The sequence below is a fragment of the Sebastes fasciatus genome, chromosome 4 (genome assembly GCF_043250625.1).
Source record: "Sebastes fasciatus isolate fSebFas1 chromosome 4, fSebFas1.pri, whole genome shotgun sequence".
Classification (NCBI taxonomy): domain Eukaryota; kingdom Metazoa; phylum Chordata; class Actinopteri; order Perciformes; family Sebastidae; genus Sebastes; species Sebastes fasciatus.
Genome location: NC_133798.1, coordinates 19,612,250 through 19,633,152, shown reverse-complemented (window position 1 = coordinate 19,633,152; position 20,903 = coordinate 19,612,250). Strand labels below are relative to the sequence as shown.

General features: G+C 42.8%; 1 protein-coding gene across 4 annotated transcripts in view; it reads right to left on the bottom strand.

The window, feature by feature from the left end:
• reln (reelin) overlaps positions 1-20,903 on the bottom strand; it is a 118,278-nt gene that overhangs the window by 4,087 nt on the left and 93,288 nt on the right. Inside the window, exons 32-64 of one of the 4 annotated variants that reach the window (XM_074632567.1) lie at positions 19,962-20,120; positions 19,647-19,841; positions 17,413-17,686; positions 17,172-17,312; positions 16,878-17,055; positions 16,665-16,749; positions 16,383-16,565; positions 15,305-15,473; positions 15,042-15,147; positions 14,694-14,920; positions 14,371-14,594; positions 13,410-13,560; positions 13,054-13,312; positions 12,666-12,915; positions 11,824-11,992; positions 11,495-11,635; positions 10,805-10,982; positions 9,193-9,386; positions 8,847-9,097; positions 8,604-8,758; positions 8,057-8,271; positions 7,680-7,857; positions 6,564-6,739; positions 6,375-6,481; positions 6,039-6,281; positions 5,755-5,930; positions 5,576-5,649; positions 4,717-4,878; positions 4,396-4,553; positions 3,890-4,115; positions 3,551-3,748; positions 3,175-3,273; positions 545-671 (exon numbers count right to left, since the gene is read on the bottom strand). In XM_074632567.1, coding sequence (XP_074488668.1) covers positions 551-671; positions 3,175-3,273; positions 3,551-3,748; positions 3,890-4,115; positions 4,396-4,553; positions 4,717-4,878; positions 5,576-5,649; positions 5,755-5,930; positions 6,039-6,281; positions 6,375-6,481; positions 6,564-6,739; positions 7,680-7,857; positions 8,057-8,271; positions 8,604-8,758; positions 8,847-9,097; positions 9,193-9,386; positions 10,805-10,982; positions 11,495-11,635; positions 11,824-11,992; positions 12,666-12,915; positions 13,054-13,312; positions 13,410-13,560; positions 14,371-14,594; positions 14,694-14,920; positions 15,042-15,147; positions 15,305-15,473; positions 16,383-16,565; positions 16,665-16,749; positions 16,878-17,055; positions 17,172-17,312; positions 17,413-17,686; positions 19,647-19,841; positions 19,962-20,120 — 5,822 coding nt within the window. In that variant the 3' untranslated portion in view covers positions 545-550. The remainder of the gene's footprint in view (positions 1-544; positions 672-3,174; positions 3,274-3,550; positions 3,749-3,889; positions 4,116-4,395; positions 4,554-4,716; positions 4,879-5,575; positions 5,650-5,754; positions 5,931-6,038; positions 6,282-6,374; positions 6,482-6,563; positions 6,740-7,679; positions 7,858-8,056; positions 8,272-8,603; positions 8,759-8,846; positions 9,098-9,192; positions 9,387-10,804; positions 10,983-11,494; positions 11,636-11,823; positions 11,993-12,665; positions 12,916-13,053; positions 13,313-13,409; positions 13,561-14,370; positions 14,595-14,693; positions 14,921-15,041; positions 15,148-15,304; positions 15,474-16,382; positions 16,566-16,664; positions 16,750-16,877; positions 17,056-17,171; positions 17,313-17,412; positions 17,687-19,646; positions 19,842-19,961; positions 20,121-20,903) is intronic. The other 3 variants (XM_074632568.1, XM_074632569.1, XM_074632570.1) reach the window with 3 other exon arrangements.

Sequence of the window (20,903 nt, the reverse complement as noted above, 5' to 3'; positions counted from 1 at the left end):
AGCTTCAAAGCCTGATGCTCTTCCTGAGGGCTTGTGAGAGCACATAGCGATGGAGCAGCAGCTTATATGACAGAAGCTATGGCGGAAAATCCTAAGTTACTGTAGTGGATGCTCCAGATAAAAAAGATACTCAGTCGGCGTTCAGAAGGAAGGATTAAAGTCAAAATAAGAAGGCGATCGACAGCGAGGACAAACTCTCCTGGGGGGCGGGGGGAGATGCAGTGTTAGTGTAATTACACTCACTGCCAGAAGGGGGAGACAAAAGTTCCTCACTCCAGCTTTAAGATCTGTGTGTTGGATCATTTTGTCAGCGAGCCTCCACCTGGACACCGTGAGCAGCTGGCCTGCTTGTTGACCTGCCTGGGGGCTTGAGTTAAGGCGAGGGCATGAAGATGACCGTGGTGATGATGAGGAGGGCCGGATGTGTCGGTGAAAAGTGTGGGAGGGTGTGCACAGTGTAACAGGGAGAAGAGAGGGGTTGGGAGGAGGGTGAGGGAGGAGGGGGCGGGGGAGGGCTGCATTCGGGAACAGGCGGAGAACTTACCTCACACTACAGCCATGCCAGAGGGAGCAGAATACAGAAGAGAGCAGAGGTTAGAGCGCGAGAGGGGAGAAGCAGGAGGAGGGGACTGCTGTCTCGCAGAAAGGTCTGGGGGGGTAGGAGCCCCGGCCTGGGGAGGCAGGGGCCCAAAGCGGGGGAGAAGGGAGGAGAGAGAAGAGGCATAAAGATAGTCAGAGGTTCAAGGAAGAAGAAGTGAGGAGGAAAGAATATAGAAGAAGTGAGGAGACAGCAGAGAAATGTAATGAAGATGAAGGGAAAGTGAGAGATAACCAGAGGTAGAAGAGAAGAGCAAGATATACAGCAGTTATCCATCCGTTGTATGCCAGAATGGGAAGAGGAAAAGAGAAAAAGGGAAAGAGCAAGTTTTGAGGAAGGAAAGGAGAAGGAGGAGGAGGAGGAGGAGGAGGAGGAGGATGAAGTCAGGTAGGATACGATGCGGCACAAGCAGAGGAGTGAGCATGACCACATGATCAAACACATCAGTGACATTAAGCAGCAGGGAGGAAAGGCGTGTGGAGCAAAAAAGAAAGAGATTGAGCAAGGGGTAGGAGTGAGAGGAAGAAATGTGTGAAGGAGTGGAGGAGTGGTGAACAGAGAGAAATAAACAACAGAGCAAAGTGTGAGGATCACGGTCACTCTTTTCAGCAGACACTGTTGAAAACCGTGCGAGAGCGAGGGGGAGGGAGCGGGAGAGGTCACGACCACGTAGACCGGGGACAGCTCAGGTTAGGCATTGAATGTGTGTGTTTGTGTGTGTGTGTGTGCAACATGAAATATTAGAGTGCCGTACGTGGTTGTTGTATGTATGCAGCATTTGAAATGCATTGGGTACTCATCTGAATGAACAATCGGAGGGAACATTGCTCTGATACCCACAGCAACATGCAGAAAATGCATTCGAAATGCTTTATGATCAGAATATGCTAGCTGAGTATAGACCATGTTCATGATATCTTCAGTGCCCTGCAGAATCTCCAGCTTTGCCACTTTGATTTGAAAACTCCTCCACATAAATTTTTTTTTTTTTTTACTGATCCTGGTTACGGACTAAAATGTAACATGAATGTAAAAAGAGAAAGAAAGAGAGAAAGAATCAGTGAATCAGAGCGGGGTGTCCGAAAGTTCCAAATTAAGGATGAATAAGGATTTTTTTTTATTCCCAGCAGAATGTAATGTGGGACTATTTTTGAATTTGAAATGAATGTGAAAATGAAAACCAGTCAGACTTTGGGCCTGTCTGATAACACTAAGTTCACAGTAGGAAAAAGACACGCTGTCATAGATGTGACGCCACCTTCACAGTTTCTGTATTGTATATAGTATATCAGTGTTCTGTGTCATGCCTTATAGTGGCCACTAGGGGACAGGCGGGCTAACTGTAAATGAGTGAATACTGTAACTTATGAATGAATATGTGAATGGGTGCTTCACATCTAATGAGTGCTTCAGTATGAAAACAAATGGCAACATTTTAAAGAATGTTTGAAAGACTTCAATTAATTAAATAATTTAACTATATATATTCACGGCCTTTCAAAGTGAATGATATACTTTCAAGACTTTGCTGTCAAAGTTAAATTCGTTTGAATGCCACTAATTTCTTTAACGCATTATTGCAACGTGCGATTTTTAGGTTGTAGCGGGCTCAGTTTTAAAGCTAGAGAGAAGTTATTGGTATCATATGAAACTGGAAAAGGAAACAAGATAAGGAATCCATTGGTACCAACCATAGAAAAAAAACAGGAAAAACTGGCATGGCCATTTTCAAAGGGGTCCCTTGACCTCTGACCTCAAGATATGTGAATGAAAATGGGTTCTATGGGTACCCACGAGTCTCCCCTTTACAGACATGCCCTCTTTATGATAATCTCATGCAGTTTGGGGCAAGTCATAGTCAAGTCAGCACACTGACACACAGCTGTTGTTGCCTGTTGGGCTTGAGTTTGCCATGTTATGATTTGAGCAGTTTCTTTATGCTAAATGCAGTACCTGTGAGGGTTTCTAGACAATATTTGTCTTTGTTTTGTTTTATTAATTGATTTCCAATGATAAATATATACATACATTTGCATAAAGCAGCATATTTGCCCACTCATGTTGATAAGAGTATTAAATACTTGACAAATCTCTCTTAAAGGTTAATTTTGAACAGATAAAAAATGTGCGATTAATTTGCGATTAATCACGATTAACTACAGACAATCATGCAATTCATCGCATTTATATATTTTGATTGATTGACAGCCCTACTCTTTAGACATTTCAGTGAAAAAATACATTCTTGACCAGTTATTTGTATGGGAGATGCATGGGTTCTACAAGACACCGAAAATATGATGATCTGACAGCAGGAGTTGATCTGTCGTACACAGAGCAGCCATCCACAAACACAACTCTTCACAGCAAAGCACACTGCAGTCACTTTTCTACTCTGACACCAGAAGCCGTGATGAGCTCACAGTATATATGTGTGTGTAGACTGTATCCCTGTGTTTGTGAGTAGACCGTTTCAACAGGTGAGGCTGAGGCAGAGGTAGAGACGGGGGGCAGATCGGGGCTCTTTTGGGGGCCAGTCTGGGGTGCCGGGGGCCGGCTGGGAATTGGGTACTCACAGAACTACTTCCACATGGTCCAACGCCCACTGGTCATGTCCTGCACCGTCTTGGCGCGGCTGCCACCATCGCAGCATCACCCCTTTAACTCTCGCCTCTCTGGAGAGACCATGGGAAACATTGTAGGGTCAGTGAGGGTTAACAAGTATGTCAATGATTATAGTCGCTTCAAACCAGCCTAATGAAGATTACTTACTAGCTGATGGTCTATTAGAAAGTGACAACTCCAATATCTTTTATCAATGACTAACATTTAGTTAGTAAAAGATTAATTCTCATTAATAAAGCGATTGTTTACACCTTATAAAACCTTTATAAACGGTGCCTTATTAAAAAAACAGTATGTTTAAACTGAGTGTCTCTGTGCGTCACTCACAGTGGAATATTGTAGGAGACTCTCTGGGCCTTTATGAAGTCTTTGGGCTGGTGCTGGGCGATTACGTGCCAGCTGACTCCGTTGTTGACGCTGTACTGCAGCAAGACGGCCCGGTCAACTGTGTCAGCCTGATCCAGAGCTATGTTACAGCTGTCTGTCTGAGCCACGCTGCCGATCTGCAGCACAAACATGATCTTACTGTAGGGAGACAGAGAAGGAAAGAAAAAGAGAAAACATTAAAGGTTGATAATACCGATCCTGATGTGCGGAAAAACTAATCTGAGGTAGGTAGGTGAACGTTTACATAATTAGTTTATGTACAGTATGTTTGAGCTGTACCTGTACCTAGCTCTTGTGAGGTCCAGCGGTTTGGTAACTGCCTGCCTCATCTTACAGCCATTGAAGTAGAGTGAGTCTCCGTGGGCATGCGGTGAGAGCTGCCCACAGCCGCTGCCCACTCCGCCACCCTGGATCAACTGCCAGCTCTCCAGAGACACACTGCCGGACTCAAAGTTGTCCTTGATGGAGCTGGGCAGGTCACTGCTGGAGAGGGAGCAGTCGTCACCTGTTGAGGTGAGAGGAAGCAGAGGGGAGGTGATGAAACTGGATGAAATGAAGATCACAGGCCAGTCGATGGTGGGGTTGACATACAACGGTGCAATGAAAGCATACAGCAACTGTGTAAGGTTTCAGCTACTGTGACGGGTTTACTTTCTTCACTTGCATCATTTTACTTCACAAAGAAGCTCCACTACTTAGCGCATTTCTTCTTATGAACAGTACCAAGGATAAAGAACTCTGCGTGCATCTAGAAGTTTGAATATAATATGCTGATTGTGGCCCACCATGGTATCCTTCATCACAGATGCAGACCACTCCGTTTGTACAGTAGCCGTGGCCGCTGCAGAGCCCCGGGCAGGCCTCGCCGATGTAAACGTGGTCCACGCCCCAGCTCTGACGCTCTCCCGTCCCCTCCTTTTGAATCCAGCGGAACTGGGTAGCCCTGGAAATATACAACAAATCACAGAAGCATTACGCAGCTTCAAATGGCAACAGAGAGAACTGCTGCCTGTTCTTCTGCTGATATGTATAAAAGTATGAATTGAGACCAAAAATGCCCCATCGTGAAGTCATGATATGTGTCAGTGCTATCTTTGTGCCCCTACCCTGAGGAGACGTGGTCTGGCAGCTGCACAGTGACCCTGGTCCATGTTGAGCTGTTGACTGGACTGTAGATCGTGGACTCGTGGAACTGGAAGGGAGAGCAGCCCACGTTGTTGACTGAGGAGGGGAGGCACTCTGACTGTACCAGCTGCCACGAGTCAGACCTGAAGGGAGAGAGTCAGAGCTGAAACCTGTCCATGTAAAAGTAGATTCTACAGTGTGAAAGAAAAATAATAATATTAAGTAAGGTTTAAATGGTGGGTGTAGAGTCAGGCTAGTGGTTTATGCTATTGAGGCTATTGACCTGACATTTAACACTGATGTTTTAGATCATGTCTTGGCACCAGCTGCTCTGACTGTGAAGTCAGCTTATGATAAATGTCTATTTCCACAATGGCTGGAAAAATGTTCATGCCTTGTCTAGATTTTGACGGTTAACTGTTGGAATAGGAAATATACACCAGCAAATAAAAAAATGAGCCTAAACATGCAAGGTATTCATTTCAAACAGTTGTTTTTTAACCGTATTAAAGGGTTTTCCTTTATTAGGACTAGTGGTGCAACGGTTCAACAAGCCCACGGTTCAGTTTGTATTGCGGTTTACTATCATTGATTGATAGTAATGAATGATATTTCTATATTATATGAAGCAAAAACACTGATTTTATACATGAAATAAGGCAGGTTATTTAATGGTCAGTAGGGCTATGTTTAAATAATTGCCTCTTTTATGTGTCTGGCAACTCATTAAATAATTAGCAGGCCTGTATGTAATAGTGGTGCAACAGCCCAAGCCCACGATTCGGTTAGCTACGGTTTGGTTTTGCATCCCTAATTAGGACCTCTCTCTGTCTTTCTTACCTCGCATCCTTCCTGTACTGCAGCAGGACAGAATGATGGTCTCCACAGGTGTCTGCCTCACAACCGACAACAATCTGCATCAACAAGACAGAGGTACAGTAAAGCATTAACGCCTCCATGTACCAGACAACAGACAGCTTTTAATATAGCAGGTTTGTGACTCTCTTGCAGTACTGTACCTTGAACTGTAGAATATATCCAGGCTGCACTATGAGTTCTCTAGTGGCCAGGATGTTGTGTGTCTTGTCTTGGTTCTTGTTTGGCCAGTACAGGTGGAAGGAGGGGTTTCCACAGAAGCCGGCTGTGCGCACAGCATTAGGGTAGAAACTCCAGCTTTCCTCATGAGAAACACCCTCTGGTGACATGAACAGAGAAGAGGAGGAAGAGTTGAAGTGATTTCCAGAACATGAAATCATTTGTCAAGGCAGGTGAGCTGTCAGGGTCAGGTTACATCAACACACACCATCATCAAAGGTGTCAAGCAGAGTGGGTGGGTTGATGTCCGACCCCCCCACCAGGATGTTGTCTACGGCCCACTGGGCTCTCTCCAGGCTGGGGGTGGCGAGGCCAGAGGAAATGGTAAATGGTTGCCACCAGCGCAGACGAGTAGCATTGGTCAGAGCTCCCTCTGGGAGGACGATATAATCTCTCCTCACTGACACGTACTTCAGATAGTCCATCTCATGCAGCAGCGTCCAGGACACGCCTGAGGAACACATATGGAAAGAATGAGAAAATGAAAGAAAAGAAAAAAATCAAAATGCACAATACACTGTATGCACGCATGTTGTTAGCGCACCTCCATCCGTAGAGTAGTCCAGCAGCACTCCCTCTCTACGACAAGTTGGACGGTGGCACATTGTCATGTTATCTTCACTCCCAATCCTGGCCCAGTACTCCACAAACCTATCCACAAAAACACAGTTCAACATGCATGTAGAGTAGCACAATATTTAAAGATAAACAGAGACAGAAGTTGAGTACTAACTTTGCTCCGCGGAGGTCCAGATCTGCAGTGACAGCCTGTCTGGCGTCAGCCCCTCCAAAGTAAAGGGCCGTCCCCTCTACCAAGACACCGCAGTCTGTACAGGGCCGACCGCCCTCCAGCACCTGCCACTGAGGGCCTGCTGATCCCTCCCAGTCAAAACGCTCCTTCAGAGACGCCTACAGAAAAAACACACATCTCTGAATCACGAACCATCTCGGATAGCTAAATTCTACTGTTTTCTTTTGTATTCTTAAAGGGGAGACACTTCAGACAAAATTGTTTTTCATGGACTGGTTAATTTTGAGATTTTGGGCTATTTTGCTTCCATAACATGTCTTATTTCAGACGAGTGGAAAGAAAACATCCAAAATACACATTTAGGTGTTTATTTTACCACTTTGTCTATTTGCGTCTGTAGATTTCTCCTAAATTCACCAAAAGTTAGCTTTAGATAATGCCTCATTTTCATATTTAAACATACAGTTTCAGAAAATGGTGATATCTATTAGTTAAAGATGTTTATCCTATTCACCTGTAGTGTCTTGCAAAATGTATGACATTTTACAAAACATATCTTTAAAGGCCGTTTTCTCAAAATTAGGTTTTTCTCTGAGCCAGAAATCCCCACTTTAGTAGCATTTACATAAACCAAACTTTCCAGTTTCAGTCCTATCTATATTCTGAAGGTTTCTACCGAGGTGTTTGTTCATATATCATTCATAGCCGGATTTATTGAATATTTTATTAAAAAAACATGGCAAAAATTAATTTTATAGCTGTTGACAGTATTTATGGAGTGATAAAAAGAGATATCCAAAATTCCCTCAGTAAAAACCTTTGACTCTAATATGTTAACAAAATGAAACAAGAATTTTGAACCTCACTTTATCCAATGTTCAGATTTCTGTTCTGGAAATATATGCATATTAGCACACATGTGATAAGGTAATGCCTCAGTTATTTGCAATTTTTAAACATAACAATTCAGAAAACTTGTAAAATAATTGTCTTAATGTAAGTAATCAACTGTGGAGGTTTCATTGCTATATCTATTAAGGTTTTTTTCCCCGGTCACCTGGGGTATTTCCCCTTAACTGAGTGGGAGCCAGATTCTACCTTTAGAGCAGTGCTGGCGTAGCAGTTTGGTCCAGTGAATCCTGGGTCACAGAGACAGCGCTGATCAAGACAATCTCCATGTCCCCCACAGTGGCCGTCACACGCCGGCCCGATGTAAAAGTTCTCCACACCCCACTGAATGTCTGAGTGCTGCTGGAAAAACCGGAACCGCACCGCACTGGGAAAAAGACAGGATAGGTTAGTCAAACTACATGCATACTATTTCCATAATTCATACGACAACAGTTTTAAAAATGTATATGATGACAATAATTTCGTCTATCAATAATTTAGGTCAAGCATGCCTTGATGTTCCAATTAAATATGAAGCAGTGCTGTATGTTTTGTGAGGGTAGATACGAGGGAGGATGACTCACGTGTCAGCCAGGCTGTCAGGCAGCGGATAGACGGCCCTCTTCCAGCTTTCAGCAGGGAAGAAGACTGACGGCTGGGAGATCTGACCTCCGCAGCGGGGGTCAGCAGGCAGGCACTGGGGCACCAGGTACTTCCAGGTCACTCCAAAGTCCACTGAATACTGAACGTGGATTTGTCGGTCTGCATGACGCTCTGGCACACTGCAGCCTACTGCAATCTAAACCCACACACAGATATTAACAAGGTCACCATCATAGAAAATAGGCCACATTGAGACAATTATAAAGTCAGCCTAGTATAACCACGGTTTGCTGTTTAGCAGATTGTTTAGGTCACTAATTTTATCTTTTATAATGTGTTTCTCGATGCTTTTAATGTTTTCTGTAAAGCGCTTTGAGTTGCCTTGTTGCTGAAATGTGCTATATAAATGAACTTGCCTTGCCTTCTGACTTAATACCATATAAAAGTGCAATACTTTAGACTACAATGAACATCACACAACACAAATAAATATTTATATTGCCTATGTATTTTAGGCTCATTAGTTACCTTGAACTGCATGACCCAGTTCTTGTCAGGAATAATATCATGTGTGACAGCGTACACCTCTCTCCCATCAGCATTGCCACACACCATCACTCCATCAGGAGAACTGCAGAAACGCTGCACTGAGCAGTCCTCTGAGAACAACCAATGATCGCTCACTGAGAAAACAAAGACAAGAGAAGCAAAAATGAGATAGTTATAAGACCAAGAGGTCTCTGTTTGATTGAGGCATTGATTCAGAAATACCAATAGGTGTTTCCTCCTGCTCGCTCAGCTGCCCTATCCTCCCTGAGGTCCCATCAGCAGGAGCTCTCTCATGGTTAGGCAGCGCCACCCCTCCAAATGTGTCAGATATCTGCGCTCGTGGGTCCGAGCCTGCGATGAGGACGTTATCCAGAGCCCAGTCACTGTGGTCTGCTCCCTCATGTTGAGGCTGCCACCAGCGCACACGCACTCCTTCCTGACGGGCAGCAGGGGGCAGCAGCACATTCACAAACCTGAACACAACATAAACATAAACATAAAGAAAGTCACAGATATCCTGCAGGACACATAGTTATTATGTCCATGTATCGATGGGGAAAACACTCACCCAGGCTTGGTGTACAGATCATAGAAGATCTCTGTCAGTAGGTGCCAGTTGATTCCTCCATTCAGACTGTACTCCAGCAGCACACCCTGGTTACGGTTACTAGGTGGGATCATGCAGCCGTACATGAAGTAGAACTGGATGAACTCAGCGTTGGTCAGGTTCAGGTCCACTGTCACCAGCTGACGGCTGCAAGTCTGTGCACACACACATAGAGAAATGTAGTCTGAGTCAATCAGAGGCTCAGCCAGTACAGGCCTGTGATGGATGGATGCATCGGTCTCTCTTTCCATTTCTCTATTCACAGTAGGGCTGTCAAAGTTAACTCGATAATAACGCATTAACGCACATTTTTTTAATGCCACTAATTTCTTTAACGCATTAATGCAAATTGCAATTTTTAAGGTTGTAGTGGGCTCAGTTTTAAAGCTAGAGTGAATCATTAGTGAATGGCATCATATGAAACTAGAAAACTGAAGGAATCCATTGGTACCAACCATGTCGTACTAGTTTGTCATGAAGGAGGTTAAATAACGCTCCAAAGGTAATTTTGGTGAGGCATGGCCCCTTGACCTCTGACCTCAAGATATGTGAATGTAAATGGGTTCTATGGGTACCCACGAGTCTCCCCTTACCTGTGAGGGTTCCTGGACAATATCTGTCATTGTTTTGTGTTGTTAATTGATTCCAGTAATAAATATATACATACATTTGCATAGAGCAAGCATATTTGTCCACTCCCATGTTGATAAGAGTATTAATACTTGACAAATCTCCCTTTAGGATACATTTTGAACAGATACAATTGTGCGATTAATTTGCGATTAATCATGATTAAATATTTTAATCGATTGACAGCCCTGAGTTACAGCATTCTCTATTTAACTGTCTCATCCTTCTTAAAACAAATCCAAAAGTGTCAAATATGTATGCTATTTTTATTACAGAGAATATTACTGAAACATAACCAGAATCATAAAATTGACTTAGGTAAAGTTTGACCTGTAACCAAAGTGGTAATTTGTCTTGATACAGCTTAATGCAACACTTTTAACAGCTGCTCTTTAGAGGTTTCTCTGGCAGGGTGTCCGTCCACATTAAGCTCAGCCTGTCAATTGGTATTCATTTCCGACAATGCCCTAAGTGCCTCGGGAAAACTTAAGCTGACAAAAGGGCTGACACCAGATTGATACTCGAAGCAGCAGATTTCAGATCATGTTAGATGTCTCTCTTTTCTAACTATCTCTGTATCATCTTTTTGCCACATTCATCAGCACATGTCAGTGTTTTTGTAGTCTTTATTGTTCTTTCTGTCCCTACTTTGCATAGATTGGCAGGTGGGTTAATGCACAGCTAATATTCACATGAAGATATCATAACCCAGTGGAGAACAAAACGACTGGAGGATTTAAAAAAAGAGAACATGTGAGAGGAAAACTAGATCATTTGAATCTGTACAAACCAGTGCATTTAGTAAATGCCCCAGAGGATATGTGAAAACTGTATTTCAGAATATGAATGCATTTAATTACATTTATCCTCCACCAAATACCTGGTTGGGGAGCATTTCACGATAGAAAAGAACCAAACAACGAGGGTGTAGACGTATATTTACCCCACTGAAGTGCAGAGCAGCTCCAGAGGCCACGGCTCCACACACAGTGCTGAGTTTCCCACCGGTGAGTACGTGCCAGTGGCTGAGCGACGGAGCTCGACTGAAGCTGTCCTTCAGCTGGGAGGGCAGAGGAACCACAGGCTCATCGCAGTACTCTCCACCCCACTCGGTGTCACACCTGGGGAGGATGGTGGAGTCAGATACAAATAATCAGACTCAAAGACAAACTGGCTAAACTTTGTTTGTTCTGTTGGTAAGACTGTTGATAAGGCAATACACTCTTCTGTGAACTGTAAATTTGTATTATATGACATTGTTTATTACAAATGTATAATTATAATTCTTATACTTTGTATAAACTCTGATGTGGAGAGTTGTGTTTTGCAAGTTTCAATTGTTAAAAGCACAATAAAAACAGTGCTGCCCCCGGTCACGGGGGCAGCACTGTTTTTAGCCTGAGGCGTTCCCAGGCTAGACGATATATATATTCTCTCCAGCTTGTTCTGGGTCTACCCCGGGGCCTCTTACTAGTTGGACGTGCCCGGAAAACCTCTAAAGGGAGGCGTCCAGGAGGCACCTGATTAGATGCCCGAACCACCTCAGCGGGCCCCTTTCAACACAAAGGAGTCTCGGCTCTACTCCGAGCTCCCTCCGGATGTCTGAGCTCCTCATCCTATCGCCATTACTTACACACAGGAGCTCTGTTGGCAGCGTCCGTGTCCGGAGCACATATCTGGGCAGCCATCTCCAATGTAGAGGTTGTCCAGAGCCCAGGTCTGCTGCTTGTCAAAGGGAGCCTGCTGGAACCAACGGAACCGTGTGGCTGGAGACCTAAACACATAAATTAAAGCCACTCACTGATACATCTCACAGGTTAAGTTAACATAAATGATATACAGTAGCGAGGAATTAAACTGTAAATCCTGACACTGGCACTTTATGCTTATTAAATGAGTATACTGCAGAATCAGGATATGCTACACAAGTTTGTCCATGTGTGAGTTCAGGGCAGTGCTGACCTGGCGTATGATGGGATGGGCAGGGTAACACGGCCCCACTTGTTGTAAATGTCGGACACCAGCAGCCTCTGCAGGGTGTAGGAGGAGCAGTCGGGGCTTGTAGGCAGACAGTCTCTGACCACAGGCTGCCAGGTCAGACCCAGATCCAGAGAATACTCCAGCTCTACGGCTGCAGACGAAACACACGTGTCAACATTATGTATGTTCCAGAAACTGCATAATCAACTTCAAACATAAACAGCTTTACAGTCTGCTTCTTTTAACTAATTGATTTAGCTGTATTTCACTAAAGATGACTGTTTTCGTGAGAAACAACTAGAAAACGTTCAAATCACAAACTTGAAAAGTAAATATTTTTTCAAAATACTGCTACTCATTGACCACTGCTCGCCTCTTTTCCATGCAAACATTAATATTAGATCAATGTTATCAACAATATAAGAGCTGCAATAATTAATTGATTAGTTGATGGACAAAAAAAGTATAAAAAACGTATAATTTGCGACTATTTTGATAATCAATTAATTATTTCAGTAATTTTTCAAGAAAAAAATGCCACATATTTGCTGGTTCCAGCTTCTTAAATGTGAGAATTTGATGCTTTCTTTGTCATATACAATAGTAGGATGAACATGTTTGGGTCTTGGACTGTTGACTGAATATAACAAGCTATCCAAATAGTTCACCTTAGGCTGTGGGATATTTTAATGGGCATCTTTCCCTATTTTCTGACGTTTTATAGAAAAAACAATGAATCAATTAATAATGAAAATAATTGTCAGTTCCAGCCCTTTTCAGTATTGACTACCAATCACAACTTCTTCACACTTGTTATTGCTTACAGTAGCAGGAGTTGGTGACAGAGCAGGAGGCAGAAAAGTCAAACTGGATGAAGGCGTCTTGACCCAGACTGATGTCAGTGGTGACGGCGTAGCGAGTGTTGGACTTCTCTATGAATGCGAAAGCAGGTCCATCAGAGCCACAAACAGGCATTCGGGTTCCTCCAGGGTGGAGGAGCCATGAGCGCCCGTCGATTGAGGAGAAATCATCTTCCAAAGGCCCCCAGCCGCTGGCACTGCCACCTACGACCACCTAGGGATAAGAGACATGTTTGCAAATTAATGTGAAGAAGGCAGAGAAAGTGGATTTGTCAGAGGGATGAAAAAATGAAGGATAACAGCGATGATGTTTCAATGGATGGATGGTTGGATGGATCCTCACTTACTGTACCTGATCAATGACCCATGGGCTGTAAAAGTGTCCATTCTCAGAGGGCTGCCACCAGCGGAGGCGAGTTGAAGACGTGCGGGCTCGCAGCGGGATCTCCAGGGCCACCAGGCGAGCCTGATTACTGCTGTTGCTGAAGAGAAATTCCTGCAGGAGGCCCCACGTAAGACCTCCGTCCACAGAGAACTGCAGCAGAACCGGCTGGGAGCGAGGATCTGGAGCCGCCTTACCACAGCCAAGACGTAGGAAGAACTGTACAAACCTGCAGAGTACAGACATTAACACATGAGATTATCACTGAAGGCTGTAATTAAATACCTGTTAAGTGCTTTTCTTTGTTTGTGTGTCTGTAGTTATACCTGGCATTTGCCAGATCCATGTCATTGGTGACCAACATGCGCAGGCCGTCCTCGCTGAAGAACAGGTGGTTCCCGCTGGACATGATACCACACTTCCTGGATGGTTTACCACCACTCAGTAGTCTGAAACGCTCAGCATCCACAGCTCCCCCTAGAGACACAAGAACGTACACAAAACACACACAGAAATCAACAAAACAGTAAACACACGATCATAAATCCACCATATACTGTATTAACAAAACGGGGAAACTGAAGGCCGAATAGGACTTTTATTTACTGAGCACTAATCAAAGTAATGTTAAAAAATGCAATTCAAAATACAAATAAAAACATCAGCAATCATTTTTTCTTTTTTACTAATTCTCTTGTTTTTATCATTCTTAATGGTCCCTGTTTTTAATTTCACTAATGTATTTTAGCATCTACTGTCCTTGTATTGTCTAATGTTATTGCCTATCTGCCCATGTTTGATTGTGTTGCATTTTTCTTTTCTTTTGTAAAGTCATTTGAGCTACATCTATTGAAAAGTGCTCTACTGTATAAATATATTATTATTATTATTATTATTATTATTGTTATTATTTTAAAAAATCATTTGTCAGATGGAGATCATAGCCTTAACTCTAGTTAAATATTTAAAAACTAATATATTCTAAGGCATAATAAGTGTGAAAGAATTTAGCCTGAAATTCTGGAAATTCCAGCAGCATGCATCACATTTTATTTCTGTAAAGCACTGTAAAATAAGCTGAATCCAAGCTATTGTAAACATGCAATGACCACATGATAACTCTCAATGCAATACCCCCACAGATTAGGATTCTCTCTGAAATCTGAACTCTGACTGATCAATAAATACTACACAGATACATAATCCATTAAATGCCCTCACACACATACATTCTCGATAAATGAACTGCCTACTTCCTGATGGCTTTTTGTCTGTATGGGGGTGTACCTTCAAAGTCCTCCTTGAGGAAGTCAGGGTTGGGGGTGTCGGGCACAGAGCAGTCAGATCCAGAGTAGCTAGGGTCACACACACAGTGGCTGCCACCCACACAAGTGCCGTGACCATTACACATATCCTGACACTGTGGGCCAATGTAGATGTTGTCTAATGCCCATGTTGGAGGAGCAGAACCAGTTGAAAAGAAACCCTGATACCAACGGAACCTCACTGACCTGTAGGGAGGTCAAATGCAAGGATTAGAGAGATAGACTTATACTATCGACAGATAAGAATCATGTGCATCTGCTGCACAGGATGTATCCAGTCCTTACCCGCAGAGGCGAAGCTTGCCAAAGTGAATGACCTCCCTCCTCCAGCCCTGAGTCGTACCAGGGAAATAGATGCTGGCAGGGTGGAGCTCTGTGGAGCACAGTGAGGAGGGCTGGGACCCACCGGCACACAGGGGCACCAGAAGGTGCCACGTGGCACCAAAGTCCCGTGAGAACTCAAGACGCACTGGGTGGGCGGAGGAGCTCTCAGCTGTGCAGCCCACATTAATCTGGAGAGACATAAACATACACAACGTCGGCGAAGATGACGAGCTATGATTTATGTTTTGAATGAGTAGGTGTTATTATTGTTGCTTTGGAGAAGAAGTCATCAAGGCTGTGTTTGTGTACCTCAAACTGGATGATAGTGTTCTCATTTACGTCAATGTCCCTCGTGGTAATGGAGTGCTCGCCAAGTTCGCTGGAGACAAACACCATGGCTGACTCATCCTCCTCTCTGCACCAGTCAGACACACACACACTCAAAGATTAGTCAAGGGGAAAAACATCTTCTTGCAAGTTTTTATCACCATTGAGCTCACAGATTATACAAAATCAGAAACACTATCAAGACACTATCCTTGTCAACATTCAACGCCAAATGTTTTTCTTACAGTCCAGTCTTCTGGTAGGGGCAGTAGAGGCCAGTGTTCCCCCCGGGGAAGAACAGCCAGTTGGACTCATTGGGGCCTTCCTCAAAGCTGTCGATCACCACCGGTGGGTTGTGTAAGGAACTGCCATCAATGATGAGATCATCTATGACCCACACCTCCTCCTTCTTACCTGAAGGGTATAATATAGTGGAGATTATTACACGCTGATTCTACTGGTTTTGGATGCATGAAATAAAGTGAATGTAAAGACGAAACAGACAAGAGAGCATTTTAGTGTGCAACCACACAATGGGCCTCATGCAGGAAGCCATATACAAACACATTTCCTCTTATTTTTGTATTTATTTTTCGTTATCCACGATTTGTTCTTATTTTGTTAGTACCCATTCATGTCTGGGATTCATCATTGTTGTCTTATTTTTGTTCTTATCTTAGGTAAGAGAAAGGAAATATCTCGTTTACACAGTCCACAAATTGTTTGTCCAATGCAAAGAAACACATTTTTAAATTTGAGGAACATAAAAAACTCAATCAAATTTAGATTGTTATGTTTTAGAGTAATTATAATGATTGGATTATTAAATTTGGGATAAAACATCCACCGTGCTACAGAAATACTATTGGTCCATTTATCCCAATTAAAACTATAAAAACCCTTGGATAATATTGCGTGGCTTACATACTGCTCTTTCGATGCTTTTCGAATTTCCTCTAAATGCCAGAAATGATGATCTGGAAAAACTCATGTTTACTTTGTTTAAATTTAAGTTTTAACAGTACCACTAACTAACTAACTAACTAACTAACTAACTAACTAACTAACTAACTAACTTATCTTATCTAAGATAATCTAAGTTAATTTTTTTTCTCCAATTCTTGGGCATGTGAGTATTTGCACATGGCAAAACACCTGTGTTTAGGAGGCATTACCTACAGTATGCTAATACCTAATTTAACAAGAACGTTTGGTGCATCTGGAGTTGACATTTCTTATTTTTTCTCTTAACAGAAAATGAATGTCAAATATATGAGAAATTTAAGAGAATGTTGCTGTACGAGGCACAATGTGTCCACTCACCGCTGTTGTAAGGCTGCCAGAGTCTGAAGCGAGTGGCGTTGGTCTGAGCGCTGGCTGGCAGCGGCAGGTGGAGGAACAGCGTGTCAGTGGAAGCTGGGAAGTAGAACTCATCCAGCATCAGCCAGCTGATTCCTCCGTTCACAGAGTACTGCAGTAGCACTGAATGGGAGCGCTCCGGTACACCTAGAAAAGCACCACAAGATAAGCTATTACAACAACATCCTGAGAAGAAAGCAATAATACGATCAAAAATACAGAAGAAGAAGAAAAGTTATGTAGAACCTTTAGTGATGAATTTGAAGGAAAACTGGATGTAGAGAGTGTTGGTGCAGTCCAGATCCCGTGACACTAGCATTCGCAGACCATCCTGCAAACAAACAGACAGGGATTACATTGTTTGTAGAGTCAGTGATCTAAAGATATCAAGTGTTTATGTGATTTAACTGCATTATTATTGCTCTGGATGTTTTCTGCATGGTGTTTAGGATCCCGTACCCCTTTGAAGATGAGGGCAGTGCCAGATTTCAGAGGCTCTCCGCTCAGAGTTCCCCTCTCTGCTCCGTACACCTCAGGCCACGTCTCCTGCTGCAGGTTCTCATTAAAGTCTTCTCTCAGTACAGATGGCAGCGCGGCCAAAGGCACACAGTGTGCACCTCCATAACCCTTGTCACACCTGTGTGAGAATGGGAGAATAAGTATGGGTAAATAACATGTGTATGTTGGCAGAAAATAAGTGTAAAAATTACCAAAAAAATGCATCAGCTGTGAGGAGATGCCAGCTTTACTTACAGACAGCGTCCATTGTCACACAGACCATGTCCAGAGCACATCCAGGGGCAGCCAGGGGCAAGTAAGACGTTATCCAGAGCCCATCCTTCTGCCCCTGGGGTGAAGTGGGTTTGGATCCAACGGAACCGAGTTCTGGGGGAACTGAGGGATTCAGAAGCAAGTTATAAAGAAACTCATGTACTTTCAGAAAATATACCAATACTGTTTACTTATTTTGGGTATAAAGTTCGAAAGCACTTACTTAGCAGCACTGGGCAGGTAGACGGTGATCCTCCTCCAGTGTTTGTACTGGGTCGATGTATATATGGAGCTCTGAGTATAACCAGCACAGCCGATGGCTGGGGGCACACACTCCGGGGTGATGAGAGACCAGTGATGGCCGCAGTCTGTGGAGTACTCCAGTCGCACACCATGAGAGAAGGAGGTGGACTTACTACAGCCCATACTCAGCTCAAATTGCAGGAACGACGAGCCTGACACCTCGAAGTCCCAGCTCTCTGCATATCTTGGCTTCTCTGCAGACACAGTGTAAAAGACACGTCACATGGTTTGGTATTTACTATAATCTGATTCTAGTATCCACACTGGGTTACAGTGATTTAACATTATTTTCTTATTTTATTTTATTAACTTGTTTGTGTCTGCTTAGATTTGAAAGTTTGGTTCAGCCAAATTATTTGGCCCCTCCATAGCTGTGATGAAATAGGCTCCGAGATCTACTACGTATGTTGATCCTAAAAATATTTTGGCATTGCTGAATTGTGAAGACTTTCTGGCAAAAGTTATGTGCTTTTATTACGGAGAATATCGATCAGAGTTTTGTGTTGCTTTGGAGGAAGGTGTTGTTTGGTCTCCTGGAAAATAATACACAGTCATGTGTACACAATTATTCTCATTATTATAATGGCCATATTCCATATCCATAAGCGTAAATTCACAGGTAAAAAACCATGCTTTATTGCCGTTAGCAATGAGTTCAGACAATATATTCTTAAAATAAAAAGCAATTCAAACCATAACAGCTTGTACTGTATGAAGAATTTTTATATAGATCTTTATCAGTGTTAATTTTGGCAGGTGTTTTAGATTTAGTCTTAGTCTTAAAACGAAAATGCTTATAAGTTTTAGTCACATTTTATTCATTTTAATCCTTCATAGATTTAGTCTAGTTTTGTCGACGACAACTCAAAACGTTTTAGTCACCAAAAAGTAATTTGAATTTAGTCAAAATATTTTCTCTCTTAATTTTGTCAGGTATATATATTTTTTAATTTAATCTTAGTCTTGTTTAGTCATCATATTATATTAAGCATTTCTGTCATTTCAGTCAAAAAAATTACAAAAAAATGACTGAAAATGTAAGTTATCTTTATTATAAGAAATAAGGGTTAAAAAAAATGTTTCATGAAATGAAAAGTGTACACCCAAAACACAAAGTCAATACAAGTCCAAATGCAAGTGAAAATACAGCCTTGGAATAATAGGTATAGGAGTTATGTGTGAAATGTGTGCATGTTTCAGCGCATATGAGAACAGCCATGGAGTGTTACAATCAGTGCTTTATGTGCTCGCGCAGGGACGCGGGAGCTTTATGTTTATAGATGTGGTGCCAAATTGATCTGGCTTTGCATGCTTAATGAATGAGCCCTGTTGTAATGTAATATTTGTGTAAAGTAAATCCGCTCACAGCTTGATGCGAGCATAAATAACAGGCAGGATGTTCATTCAGGTCCGCTCTCATTAATAATGCAGGACCCACGGCGCCACAGTACATGGGTGATTCAATTTCAGCCTTTTGTGTGGGTAATAATGTGATGTCACTGTGCAGCCATTTATGTGGTTTGTTGAGTGTGTGAATATACAGTTATGTGTCGGTTTACTAGATGTGCATATGCAGGGATGTGTATATGGTTCTGCAACCTCCTGCTTCACATTCACTTCAACACATTCACACTGGGCTGCTTGCTGCAAACACTGCAGCTTCACTGAAGCAGTGGGGTGTTAAGTGTCTTACTCAGCGGCCACTTGACAGTGATTGTTGAGGGAGTTACTCCTTCACTTTCCATGCACACACTTTCTGAGCCAGTCGAGGCATTACAACTGACAACCCCATAGTCATAAGCCCTCTTCGCTAAATGCATATGCCAGTGGGCAACCTCTGGGTCTGAAGTCTGAAGTGAAACTGTTTTGAAAGTGCCTTAAATTTGCATTCTTCTACTTCTCTCTTGATTTATTACCTCAGTAAACGTAAATGAGTTTATGGTTCATTTTGGTCAGCATTTGGTTGTATTTTGCTCCATCTTCTTGTGTCACTGTGACGGTCAAAAACCAAGATGACGATTGCCAAAATGCAGAAATCAAGGCTTCAAAACGGCAGTCCGCCTACCAATGGGTGACGTCACAGTGACTACATCCACTTCTTATATACTGTCTATGGTATGTGCTTAAGAACAGTAATGTGTTTGTGTGACTCACTATCAATGGCCTCGGAGTTGAAGGTAAGTGCTGTGTCCAGAGACAAACAGTCCACAGTCACCTCCCCACCCTGAATTCGGTACCAGTTGTGCCTCAGAGGCGTCGTGCCGTCAAACTTGTCATGGAAACCTGTTCTAGAGCTGTCGTTCATACCGATGAAGACATCATCCAAAGCCCACTGGGCAGAGTGTTTCCCTATAAGGACGGAGAGAGACAAGTAAAACAAAACTAAAGCTGTGATATCAAAAAGATATTGTAATATTGTAATTTTTCTGTGCTTTCCTGTAGTATTGTTCACACTAATCATGCACTAACCTTGTTGTGGCTGCCACCACCGAAATACTGTGATAGGGGTTTTGGCTGCAGGTGGCAGCTCGATTGTCACCACTTGGGGCTCCAGGAAGGAACTAAAGTCCAGCTCCCGAACAAACTGCCACTGGACACCATTGTTGGTAGAGAACTGGATAAGGACACCTAGAATCACAGAACAAAGAGCAGAGTGGACACAACTTTTAGATGGGTAATCATTTTTCATAGATACAGTTACAGAACTAAGTACATTTAGCAAGAAGAGACAATAGAATAAACTGCAAAGCAAGGTTGCCATCAAGAAGTTTCTTCTGCTGGTGGTCACACACTCTGCAGCCTGCAGTTCAGTGTGCCTGCCAGTTTAATCTAAAAAACATGTTGAAAAAACCCCAAAACTTTAGGATTTGTCTCACTGCAACAATATTTACTGCTGCATATATTTACTGATGCACGTTGGATGTAATGAATGAAATGTAGAGGAGGAAAATGAAACTAGGAGCATCTGTCTCCACACTATATCTGTTGAGTGATTGATGGTTATTTATTTGTGCTTTAGATCATAACCACCATGAAACAATCAGAAAATAACTTATTTTTCTCTCATTCACAGCAGCGCCACGCTGTCTGTCTCTTCTATTGCTCTCTCTCTTTTTCTCTGTCTTCTTTTAAATGAGTCAGGAAGCCGAAAGCAGAGCCTTAAATTTACTTTTAATGTTATCAAGCAAAGAGAAATGCTCTCCCCTCGTCCTAAACGGTCCTAAATCGATACTAGAGTACTTCCTTGTTTAAGAATGAAGTTGTACACGACTTGAAGCAGCGGCGTTGTGTGTGTGTTTAGACCCTGGTCCCTGCTGTCGAAAAGCAATGAGTTCCTCAAAAGGTTCCTAGTTCTGGGGAAAAGTTCCTGCGGTCCAAAAGGGGCTCAATAGAATCAAATAACAGTCCAGA